Source organism: Pagrus pagrus, assembly GCF_965226575.1.
Source record: "Pagrus pagrus genome assembly, chromosome: 13".
Lineage (NCBI taxonomy): Eukaryota > Metazoa > Chordata > Actinopteri > Spariformes > Sparidae > Pagrus > Pagrus pagrus.
The window spans coordinates 11,031,269-11,044,380 of NC_140197.1; the positions used below are offsets into that span (position 1 = coordinate 11,031,269).

At 41.6% G+C, this 13,112-nt stretch overlaps 1 protein-coding gene across 5 annotated transcripts in view; it reads right to left on the reverse strand.

The window, feature by feature from the left end:
- Positions 1 to 13,112, reverse strand: part of grin2ba (glutamate receptor, ionotropic, N-methyl D-aspartate 2B-a) — a 136,699-nt gene that overhangs the window by 48,970 nt on the left and 74,617 nt on the right. For all 5 annotated transcript variants that reach the window (XM_084371551.1, XM_084371552.1, XM_084371549.1 and 2 more), the window contains 3 exons: positions 10,878 to 11,021; positions 9,918 to 10,188; positions 1,650 to 1,842 (listed from right to left, as the gene is read on the reverse strand). In XM_084371551.1, coding sequence (XP_084227677.1) covers positions 1,650 to 1,842; positions 9,918 to 10,188; positions 10,878 to 11,021 — 608 coding nt within the window. The remainder of the gene's footprint in view (positions 1 to 1,649; positions 1,843 to 9,917; positions 10,189 to 10,877; positions 11,022 to 13,112) is intronic.

Sequence of the window (13,112 nt, forward strand, 5' to 3'; positions counted from 1 at the left end):
TCATGACCAGCCCAATGATTGAAATTCACAATGATTAACTTATCCTGAGTGTTTTAATCCTGAATGGCGATAAAATCTCATGTCCCACACACACACACTGGCCTTGTGTGTCTCTTTAGCACCATAAAAACACACATACCCGCACACACACAGCTGCAGCAGACACACAGAGTGGCAGAGGGGTGAAACTGCCCCTGAATATAATATAATACTGCGCTGAGCTCTGGAGCACAGCACGACAGGGGCTAGTGTTCGTCGACTCAAACGCCATTGGGACCAATTAGGCAGCGCGCAGAGCAAAGCGCCGCCGAACGCTGCGCTTCACAACCAGTTCAAAAGGCCTGCTGCTGAGACGGACAGCTGAGGGGGTGGGGTTGTTTTTTTTTCTGAGGAAGGGGCATGTGAAGGGGGTGCTTGTGTGTGTAGGGTATTATTACATGGGGGGGAGGATGATCACAGTATGCAGGGGATGAAGGTGCATGTGTGTGTTTGTGTGTGCGCAGGCATCTGCTGCATCCATGGATGTGCTGATCTAAGCCAGGGTGCTCGTGTTGATGTCTCACCACCTGGACCTGTGCACCTTTTATAACTGCCGTGTGGAGCATTTTAGCACCCATAAATCATCGGCACATTAATTTGGAGACATTAGAGTAATTGTAAATAAGTGACTGTAAACAAATGAGACCACTGCTGAGATGTGTGGCCTTTACACTTTGTTACATACTGTAGGGCACAGAGCTAGTTTTTATGGGATACTGTATGTGCGGGATTGCTTCAGAGCAAATGGTGAGCTTCTTTTACTGCACACGACACAGGAAATGAGCATTAAGCCTCCAGTGCACTCTGATTTTCTCACAGTAAAAAGTACTGTAATGATTTAAACTCCAACAGAGGGAGAGTACGGACAAGTGGCAACATTCAACAGGAAGTTAAGCTTTGAAATGCAGTCAGGAACAAGACAGTACAACTACCATTTCTATAATATCCAATATACCAAGATGTTACAACTAACTCGACAGAATATACTCAACAGATATACTGTACATAAGCTTTTTCCCAATTCTGGGTTGTCTGCTTAAAGTCTGGTTTTTTCAGAATGAAGATGTCATAATGTCTGAAAGTTGCATTTAAATTTAGACATTTTTCATGAATTCATTATCTCGAATTTGAAGAACAAAAGTGGGCTCTCCTTGCCCTCAGTATCCCAAAATTCACTGCACAAGTTACTTCTATATGGATGCATTCACGCAGTACTCTAAAACTCATACATTTGGAAATTGTCTTTGTGATCATGGGGTTTTTGACAGGTATTTGTGTTCAGGTGCTCAACAGTCATTGGTTAAATACTGTGAACTAGAAATTACATAATTAATTAGTGAGTTATAGACAAATTTGTGCTGTTAGACACATTTTGTTAACTTTGGGCGGACTAACCTAACCAGCTGCTGGCTTTGGCCTCATATTTATCAGACAGATATGATAGAGGTGTCAAGCTTCTCATTTTACTCTCCACCAGAAAGCAAATCAGCTTGTTTCTCAAAATGTCTCAACCTTCCTTTAACCAAATAATTCAACTAAATAAAAAGTCTACGCAATGTGTAAATAATCCTGTGTACAATGCATACAATCCAGCTTCCTTCTTCACTTACCTGAGCACTTCATTGGGGTTGCCTGAGATGGGGGTCTTCTTGTCGGGAGCTCCGTGGCACTCAGACTTCAGCAGGGTGTGAGGTCCGCGGTCCATCATCATGGCCGAGGTTGCCATGGTGATGATCGCCACGCCATCGCGAACGCGGGCCTCTAGGTTGTAGTCCCACTCATCGTAGGACACGGAGAGCAGACCTGTGAGGACGAAGCAAGAAGACAGGAGAGAAGGATCAGAGGAGGTGTGGAGAGAAGAAAGAAAAGATGGTGAGATAGAAGGGGACAGACGGGTCAGTAACAATAGAGAAGTAAGAAGGGGAGGATGATGAAAATGAGAGAGGTGCACTGGTTTATATGTGGGAAAGTGAAGAGACAGAGAGACAAATGAGTGAGACAGATGGAGGGAACTAAAGTGGGTAGAGACAGGGATAACTCTGTTAGGGTATACAGTGTGTATGTTTTGAACACACTCCAAGAGACAGAGCACACACTACGTGATGACTCAGAGAACAGATGAATAGCACTCCCATCCTGCCTGACTAAGCGTCTATCACCTTGCTGTGTTTGTCCATCTGTCTGTCTAAAGTACTGTCTGTCTCTGTTTGTTGGCCTCTGTACTGTCTGTACGTCTGTTTATCTGTCCTTCTGTCTGCCTCTTCTCTTTTGACAATCTGTCTGTTTATGAACATTCATTTGTACATCTCTCTCTCTCTCTCTCTCTCTCTGTCTCTACGGCCGTCTCTCCCGGTGCCCTTCCAACCATCCATCAGCCCATTCAGCTGTTTGCCAGGATGCCTGTCCTTCCAACACAACGCTGCTCCTCTCTGGAGTGAGTAGTGAGTATTTGAACGATATACGGAGAATTTCAAGTAGTTTCAAGTTTCTTTCCAGGAAAGGCTGGCAGAGGATGTGTGTATTTAAAGTCTGTACACCTGTACGGACCTGACTTAATTTATCAATGTGCTTCTTCAATCAATCTTTGCAGTATTATCAATCTAGAAGAAAAAAAGATAAAAATGCTATGAGCAAAGTCAATTAACTATGAAACTTCAGCTATTATGCATCAATTAAAACACAGCTGACATTTTGATAATGAGTTTCATTGATATTAAACGGCCGTTATTGATAATATGATTAACTCATGACAAATAGTCACCATTAATTGATGACACACAGTGCACGCTGCCCAGCACTGAGCCTGGCGTGCAAAGTTTATCTCTTTTTAATGACCAATCATTTAGCTCTCTTGCTCACTGCTGTCAGGATTTTATCAGGTTGGAGCTAACAGGTGGGATTGCCCTTGAGCTCAGCTCACAAGGGGTCTAATTGTTTTGGATCCATTTTGAAACACGGATCTTTATTTATCCTTGGCAAATTAGCAGATCCAGTAGCGCAGTCATGGCCATCCATAAGGTTTACATCAAGGCAGCTGTTAAGAAAGAAGAGAGTGTTGCTCAGATACGTTGCTCACCCTGATTTGCCTACATGACTATTGACTTTTTACTAAAGCCACCCTGTAACTAGGCACGACAGTCTAGTTGCAAATGTTAGTATGCCTGGCTAACTAACCTACTAGCTTCGGAAGTAACCCAACAGGTCATTAGCTAGATATATTATGCTGGTTTATGGTTACAGGGTACTACTACTTTATATCAGAGTTTTGAACAGCTCAGTCCAGCTCTTTATTTGGTTCAAGACAAACTTATGTCACATAGCGTGTCCAAATAACTAGCATAATTAAGTATGTTTTTCTATAGCATGCTTCAAACCATTATAATACATTACATTACATTTATGTAGCTGATGCTTTTATCCAAAGAAACCCAAAGCAACTTTGACTTTTAGCGTTAACATTTCCTTACGTTAGCTAGCTACAATACAGCTGATAAATCTGCTAGTTACAATCCATGACTAACCGCCACGAAGGCTGAAGACTGCTGGCTGCTGGGGGCATTTCCACATTTCCACCAACATGGAACCCGTTCACTACACCCTAAAGGCACAAGCCACTACGCATAATAAGCGTTGGTGTATTTGAATGTTTCTAGCCTGATGAAATAAAGGAAACAAAAAACTGGCAAGTTTTCCTTAACTGGAAGTTTGAACCTAATCCTTCAGGTCACGGTGCAATGCCCTCTGTTGACAACGTTCCATACATCTTGAATGAAACTGCCTCAAGAACCAGAGATAATTTGGTTGAAAAGAGGTATGTGTGAGATTAAAGCTTACTTAACAACTTCAAGGAGGAAATCTGCCACTACCGTCACTCTGAGCTGCATATGTGATGTGCTTAAGCATTAAAGCTTGAGTTGTAGCAAAAGTTACTTGGGGGATGAATCTAGTGAATGGTCAATTTAACATGTGAAACTTCCAGATCAAAATGCAGGTCTCAGCTCAAGTGTCAGCATCGAGTGCCCTTATGACTTCTGAAAATGGCCAATAACCGATCTTTCTGTTTGGGGCCCATTGGACGCTTCCGGGTTCAGGTCACACAGCTCTCAGTGAAGCACGGACTGCCTTCGAGTCAATTCATCTGGCTATCTGTCTTCTCTGTCTGCCTTTCAATCTGTCCCCCCCTCTGTCCATCAGTTGGTCCGCGTCTATCTGACAGAGTATGACCACATGTCAGCCACTCCACTACCATGTCAGTGGGCAGAAATAGACAGGCGGCCTAGCAACCTGCCGTCCTCATGGGGGCCTCAGCACTGACAGCTCTGGCCCTCCAGGACCACATCTAATGTCACACACTGTTGACACTTTTTCAACACTCACTCACTCACTCCCATCGCTTGTTCCTTTTTGCACACTTCACTTTTATTATTTTATGGTAAGATTCTTTCATAGGAAGATGTGCATGATGTGTTCTTTTCTCCGTCTTGGGAACTGCTGCGTATATGTTCATAAATCTCTCAGGACATGTTTAAATGTCATAGCACAGTCATGTCAACTGGCAATGTTATAGCTTACCAGCACCATGGCAGCTGTAAAGCCTTTTTCTGGCCTGTAAACAAGCTACTGCCTCTGTTTAAAGGCAAAAGCTGCCTCCCTGTTACAGATACACACACATACAGGGAAAATCACAAAGACTGCAGACACAGAGTATCCACAGGCAGCCAAATTGATTGGAGAACGTAACAGCAGAACCACCGTATCAGTGGGTATTTTTGGAAACAGCTTATTATTGTCAGTGATGTCAGATTGGGTGGTTACGTTAGCGCAGTCTGTGCAGCAGTGGTGTGTAACTCTGATCAGGAAGAATATAGACAGAGAAGCTGTTAGTAAGAGAGAGAGAGAGAGAGCTGAGAGCGACGAGGAGGGAAAAAGGGACAGAATGAGCAGGGAGAAAAAGACAGACGGCAGCAGAGACACAAAGATAAAACTGAGGGGAGAGAGACAGAGGAGGCAGAAATAGTGAGACAGGAAACTCAGAGAAGTGAGGGAACAACAGCATGAAATAAGGAGGAAAGGGAAGGAAGGAAGGAAGGAAGGAAGGAAGGAGGGTGGGAGGAGAGATGGTTCCCCAGAGCGCCACTTAAGGAAGGCATCAGTGGAATTACCCATGAGAATTGAGGCTCTTCATCACACATGGTGCAAATCATTAAGTGTGCCTTGTAAGCAAATTCAGCCCGCAGCGAGTACGCACCTTCTGCTGAACCCTGAACTGTTGGATTCAGCCAGGGCACACACCATCACACCATCAGTGGCATGCTGTGCCATGGTGCTGTTTCGCGCTGTTCAGAAGTTAGTATGGTTGACTGCCGCTACAAGCTTCACATGGTTTTATGGTGTTGTGGTCGAAGCTCAAAAATAAGGCTTGGTTGAATGATTGAGTTCTACAGTCGAATGCCTAAAGTCTACAAATGTTGTGCAAGTGTCTTGTACAGCAGGAATCATCTTGGTTTATTCAGGCCAGTATAGATGAATCATAGAACGTGCACACGAGAGACTTCCACTGGACGAGCACGGACATAAAACAATGTAACAGTGCGGCTCTTCTAGACATTCCAAATGTTATCGGACCAAATTGGATCCGAAAATGGATCAAATTCTGATTGTGAAACGAGTCATTTCGCAGGAACTGTGCCGTTCAAAAAATGAATCCAGCATTTCACATCAGCTTCTTTCACGATGTAAGATTATGGGGGAAAGTGTTTTTGGGCAAGTGTGCATCATGTGACACTGTCATGACATAGTTTGGCACTCCCATTAAACTGTTTAATTTTGCCACACGTACGTTTCGGGCAAGATGCCCTTCTTCAGCGTGTGTTCTGAAAATTCACAATCAATCTACACAGGTGTGTTCATTATAGGTTACCACAATCAGCACGACAGGTACATCCCAATAGGGGGAGCTGCATCCTTTTTAAGGAGAGCACAGGACTGCACAGGGTCTGACGTAAACAAAATGCCAGAACAAAATAGCAAATGTTTATATCAGAAGAAACAAGCAAATTAAATCTCCTTATTCAAGTGTCAACAAAGTCTATCCAATACGCTTCTCACTCCGACGCATCCTCACTGCCTCAATGCCCATATAATGTAGTTCACTCAAACTATGGTTATGACTATTAAAATGCCTAGCCACCTATGATTTAACATCGAAATTACGAATAGAACACTTGTGCTCACAGATTCTGGTTTTTAGCTCCTGTTTTGTTTTGCCTACATAATACATATTACATGGGCATTTTAATAGGAAAACCACATATTTAGTATTACATGTAATTGACCTTAATGTCATCACCTGACTTCGGATGGTTGAAATGATTCCCCTTGATCATGGGATATCTTTGTCGTGAAGATATGTGAAATTGGCAATCTTTTTATTTTCTGTTGTCATTTTCAGCTGTAACTGCAGTGTTAGAAGATATTAGGGCTGGGCGATATGGCCTTAATAAAAAATAATATTGCAATATTTTAAGGTTATATTGCGATACACTATCTATATTTTGAAATCTCCTCAAAAGCACTTCATAAACGCTAGGACAGAGCAACAAAATCAAATATCAAATATCAGCAAATGAGTGATGTCAATATTGCGACAATATTGTGGGGATGACTATTGGTACTTTCACAAAATAAGATTTTTGATAATTAATCATCAGTAATGTGGATATAATGACTAAGTAGGTACAGGCAAATATTAGAACGAGTACAACAGTCTGGTTGGTTTAGAATATTGCATCACTTTCCTGTAAAGCAGTGTTTAAAACCAGGAAAAGACAACACTTATGTCATATCATGATATAACGATATCCAAAATCAAATACCATATATCTCCCCCCTGTTGACTTTTGTATTCTGTCTTTTTGTCTATTGTATTTTGCCCATGCCCTCTTTTTGTGTCTTGCTGCTAAACCAATTGCCCATCAGAGACAAAAAAAGGTGAAGTTGAACAATATATAAATATCTTGTCTAGCCATAGAAGACTATTTCTAAACACAGTGGCTCGACCTGTGCTATGTTTCTGTGGTGCTTATTTAATGTACTGTGTTGCTTTGTAAACTCAATCTATCCAACTCTCACTAGGTGCTATTTTGGGGCAAACTCAAGCTTTTTTAGTTTGTAGTCCAACAGGCAAACTACAAACATGCATTTTAGATTAATCAGATGTATACACTTATAACATCATGGAAAAAGAACATTAAAGTGGATGTAAGCTATGTGACCCAGGTTGGTTGACTGGTTCTATTTTGTTTAAAAATACCCTTTCTCACGATAAAAAAAAAAACTCAGCTAAAAGCCACCAAATACGTCCTTCAGATGCTGTAGCAGCTCATTATGAAGGTGAGTCTGCTCTCAGAGCAGGTTTAACAGACAGTCGCTGCAGAAGCTGTTAAGTAACATCCTTTCATTATGTTCATCTTATTGGCGGTCGACAGAAGTGACAAGCACAGATCCTGCTGCAGCAGTACTCTTATGTGATCTCTACGTATACTGCTATATTTCACAATAAATATAGTCCCATAAATACATAGCATACCAATTGTATTTAAACAAACACAAGACATAAATGATATACTCTTATCTAATGTCTGTCATTTTGTTGTTTAGACTAAAGCCACATTCCCTTTCTTCTTCATTGCACGTTAAATGAGTGGCTGACATTTAGCCCACTATCTGTCATAATGTCGCATATGATTAATCCCATGATAAGTCAGTGTGAACTGAAAGAGGTTTGTGTGTGTCCATCAACGCAGCCACACGACCAGCTCCACTTTGTAATCATCCAGGCAGTACATGAGCAAGTCACGATTATCTCCGTGGTAACATAAATCAAGAGGGAAGTTGTTGTGTGATTTACATAACTGATACGGTGATATATCAAACTTTATAGAGTGGAACCCTAATTTGGAAAAGACAAACTGATACACACACACACACACACACACACACACACACACACGACCGGAGTTTTGTTCAATCTGGCCGACAAGCAAACATTCTGGCCCTTTGCCATATGAGGTACACACAAAAGCACAAACACACAACCCATTTGATTACACTCACCCATTATTTTCTCATGCAAATTAAACCGTGAACCAACCGCACATTTCACAGACAAATGCACACAGACATTACACGAAAAAGGCAGTGAACACACATACTGGCACAGACACAGCCTCACAAACACACCCCTAACTCCCATTTAGAGTAAATCATCCATGGATGCCAATAAGGGAGCAGAGGTAAAAAGTTTGAGTTACGGCGCTTGAACGGCACAACGATCCCAGGTTGTGTCTGGCAACCAATTCCCAGAAACTGCTGAGGACAGGCAGCAGTGTAATATCTCCTGTTCACTGTAAATCAACAAGCCAAACACCAACAAATTACTAGGCTCATATATACTACCTGCTCTGAGGTTTACTCTCCTACAGAGAGTAAAACAGACTGAAGTCGTAGAAAGTTCCATTAGTTCTCATAGTGGCAACATCACTACCAGTTAAAGGTTTGAGTCCCACTGAGATCTGGCCTTTCTGAAACTGTCTGTCCACCCCCAAGTACCGCAAGTCCAGTTACATGAGGCACTTTGACAGGTGCGCCTGACAGATTGCGTGAGCAGGTCGTGTGGTTAATGCACCCCAACTTAGATGTCACTTTGGTTCCACATTTGACCTTCAAAGGTTAGAATGACCTCCAGTGGTGTTGCGGGGGGGAGCGGGGGGAGAAACGCTCCCATGCTTTTTATCAGGAAAGGTCAGTTAGTTCCTTGTCTTGCTGAAAAATAAAACGGAAAATAAAATTTGGAAAGTAACATTTCAAAGGCTCAGTGCTCTCAACTTAAGTCTAAGACCTATGCTGCGTTCCAGACAACTCGGAACTCGAGAAATTTTGACGTCTTACTAGAAAATGTATAATGGAAAGCCAATCAAAGTCAGAATTGGAGCACATCCATCTACCCTGAATACACAAGGGAGCAGTTGTCTGACGTCACAAAACAATGGCAGCAGCCGTGGGAAGGCGATACAGTGTTTTTGTAGACCACAGCATTTGTGCAAGGTGAGTGAATGAAAAGTTTAGATACGTTTCAAAGTACAAAAGTGCTGTAAAATAAAATGTATAATGACACCTGTTAACTTATTTTTCTTCCTTCTCAACTTTTTTTGTTTTTGTTTGTTGTTTGTTGGCATCTTACACCTGGAATACTTTGAGGTTGGAAGTTGGAAGGTTTAATTGGGAAATTTCCACCTTAAACATTGTCTGGAACGCAGCTTTATATATTGGCACGTCTTTCATGAGTAGTTCATGACATTTTTGTGTTTTAGCCTGATTATGGCCAAGGTTAAGACACTTCAGTAAGGCTGCAATGATTAATCGATTAATTGATTAGTTGTAAACTATCAAATTATTCACAAATACAGTATTTTAAGCGATTAACTGGTTTGAGTAAGCTTTTAGGGGGGAAAAAAGTCAAGATGTGGATAAAAAGGGTATTTGAGGACGCATCATGGGCTTTGGAAAACACTGATTGACACTTTCACCATTTTCTGACGCAAACTAATCGATTAGTCAAGAAAATTATTGTCGTAATATGTAGTAAATATGTCTGTAGTAACTGAAGGGCAATGTTTTAAGCTACAGCAGGCTAACATCACCACAAGTGATACCTGACATTGCTGCCTTCAAGCTAGCCGTAAGTGCCGTTAGCACTGCAACCACAGATTCCATCTCAGTCACCGAAAAAACACATCACAAGACACATATCAAAAGTTAGTGTATGTGTGGAAATTTTGCAAGTGGACCTCCACGACTTGCTATCGGAGATTTCCTACCTGTGGGGAACTCTGCAGGCACTACGACAGTATCTCCAGCCACCAGCGAGGGCACTATCCATGTATAGCCGTAGCCGGTGATCCCGACAGAGTGGGCCACCTCGAAGATGGTGTTGGCCTCTTCTTTTGTGCAGTAGAGGAGAATGACAGGGCTCTGGAGCTTCTTCAGCTGGTTTTGGATCTTTGAATCGCCGTCATCTACGGACATGTCGAGTAGCAAAACTTCCTCCAGTTCCCAGCCCACAAAGCTGTTCTCGATGGTACTGCGGATCTGGATCGGACAGAGGAAGAAGAGGCAGATCAGAAGATGGTAGTGTTTCCATTTTAAGACTTTTGTTTTTTGTCTTCTTATTAATATCCTTTATACAAACAAAGTGGTGAACCCTGCCCCATTCAGTAAAGTTAACCTTTAAAAAATCAATGAAGTTAATGAAGTGAAATTAAGTGTTAAGTATTGGTCGGGTGGATTAGCAAATTGTCACATTCTGTTTTATTCATGTTTTACACAGCATCCCAATTCTCTTTGTTATCATTATATTAAACAGTATTATCTGTTATTTACTGACACATTTGCACAAGAGACTTTTTACTTTATTATGGATTTGACACTTGTTCCGTAGTAACTTTTGTATTATTGTATGAGGATGATGATTTTACATAAGGCACCACTGCAGAATCAATTTCACATTAAAGAATGGTTGATGAAAATCAACCCCTGAAGGTCCAGGAGTTGGTCATACCAATCACTGAAGGCTTAGCAAACTTGGCTCTAACCAGCATCATATATTAAAATGTTACATGTTCATTATTTATACAGTCAATTAACCGGGAAAGGGCTGCAGTATTTCTAGTGTGACATTAAAGTAATCAGAGATGGAAGCGAATTCATCTTCCGTTCTGTGTCATCGTGCCTTTACGCCCTGATTATTTGTGCATGTTGTCACAGCTGAGTGCGGTTACCTTGGTGACAAAGTCCTGGTAACCAGGGTAGTATGTGGTGACGATGGAGAAGATGTACCAGTCGTATTCCTCCATGATGTTTAGTATGACGGAAGCCTGCTGCTCGATGGATGGGCCGAACTGAAAGAACATGGAGTTGTCATCCTGGAAAATGACAGAGGCACACAGAGGAGCAGTGTAAATGGTTATGTAACAATATTGGCCTGAACTTTAATTTAGTTGGCTTTACACACAGAGGAGAACAGATACTACTAAAAGCACGGCGGCGGTTTTGTAACAATATTGGTGCGAACATTAATTTAGCTGCCTTTATTCTCTTGCTCACAGAGGAGAAAGGCGAGAGGACACCAGTGGGCTTGTAATGATACCGGTCATGATTTTCATTAGTTGCCTTTATGACTCCTTTAATGAGTTTGTACACGGGGGCGGCTGGAGCAAATTCTGGGGGACTCAAAGCTGCTGTCCTTAATCTCATCGATCATTTTCATCAATTTGTTTTATTATAGCCGTGTTGGAACAATGCAATTTCAATGTAGCCTGCAAGGTGCCAGATATGAGACGATGAATATACTCGAAATGGCACACACCTACTCCGGACACAGGGTACATAATACACTCACAAGTCCCTCGCCTTGGAGAGGCTAAATCTAAATATGAGTGATACAGAATGCACAGCAAACCAAACAGCAGCACAGTCAGAGACAGACACTCCAATAAACATCGGTCACAGACTGATATCCAAGCCTGCCACCAGTGTTGAAATGGAATACTGAGCTGGACAGAAGAAGAGGAGGAGGTGAGAAATGCGAGTCTAGACAGAACTCTGCAATTCTGCAACATGAGCTTGTTACTGTGTGTGGCTGAGCCAGTCTGTGAGCCAAACTCCTGTGATGTACAATATAAAATGTACAGTAGTGTGTTTATGTTCTTGGTATGACTGAACAGAATGTGATTTTTTTTTCTTTTTTTGACATTCAAAGCTTCTGTTGACTTTTTTTTTAAATTGAGCTTTGAATATGTTATCTCTTGCAATATTTCATGGCATCATCACACTTTATAAAACACTACTCAAATTCTCAATTTTAATAGTATCAGAGCCAAAATAGATTTGTTATTGTAGTTGTATAAACGTAATTTTTGAAGTGTTGCTAGACCGCCCTGTTAATACAGAAGCCTCCCTTAGTGTGTGACATGCAGGGGAGACAACTGTTTTGTGGCCAGTTAAAATGTTTTTAATGAAATTAAATATGGATTGAGGCAGAATATTTCATTAGATAAAATCATGTTGTGAATTTTGGAAATTATATTATTCATCTTTTATTGATAAGTGTTGACTTTTAGACTCAACAACGCTCTGAAGTAATTGGAAATGCTTGGATCACATGAGTTGAAACTGTGCAGAAATAACAGGTTTAAACAGAATCAATAGACCTGCATTTAAAAGCACATGATCGAAGCTTTGAAGCTGTTCAATATAGCCATATTTCTTAGATATTCATGTTTGAATGTGGCAAATTATATGAATGAGAAGGAGTTTGTTATGTGTTTTGTCTTTCATTGTGGACTATGTGTGTATCGTAGCTGACAGACAGGACAGGCAGGCAGGGTGAGGAAATCTCCCTGGCTTCTTAGGACTCTCTCTGAGCTTCACTCAACATCAAAGGCTAACCTGCCCCTCCCAGGGGATGCACATGGGTTGATCCGTTACCTTGTTTCTGCATTAATGAGATCAGGGCTATACCATTGAGGTGGCATGTCGAGAGGAACAATGCGCATGTGAAACACTTGCCGAAAGCTCTTTCAAATAATGAGCGTAATGTGCTGCATCCGTGAGGTTGAAACATGTCATTATCATCTCCTGCTGTGTGAAATGAAAACAACGTGCATTCAATGCTTTGTTTTGAAAATCACGAAATAATGATGCACACATGCTGATGTTGTACTCCTGTTTCTCGGCCAACTTGGATCCATTTGTTCCTCAACTTTCCATCTCTGCCTCTTTCTCTCTCATCCTTCATCCATCTCTATCCATCTCTCCTCTCGCTCCGCCATCCCATTTATACCAGTGGAATTACTGCCAGGGAACAGTTATAATTGAATTTCCAGATTCGCGCACTCTCGCTCCCCCCTTTATCCTCTACACGGCACCCCAGCCGCCATGTCCCCCCCACACCATTTCCTCTGGCTTCCTCTCTCTATCGCTCTCTTCTTAAGAGCAGTATTAATGTACTGTCC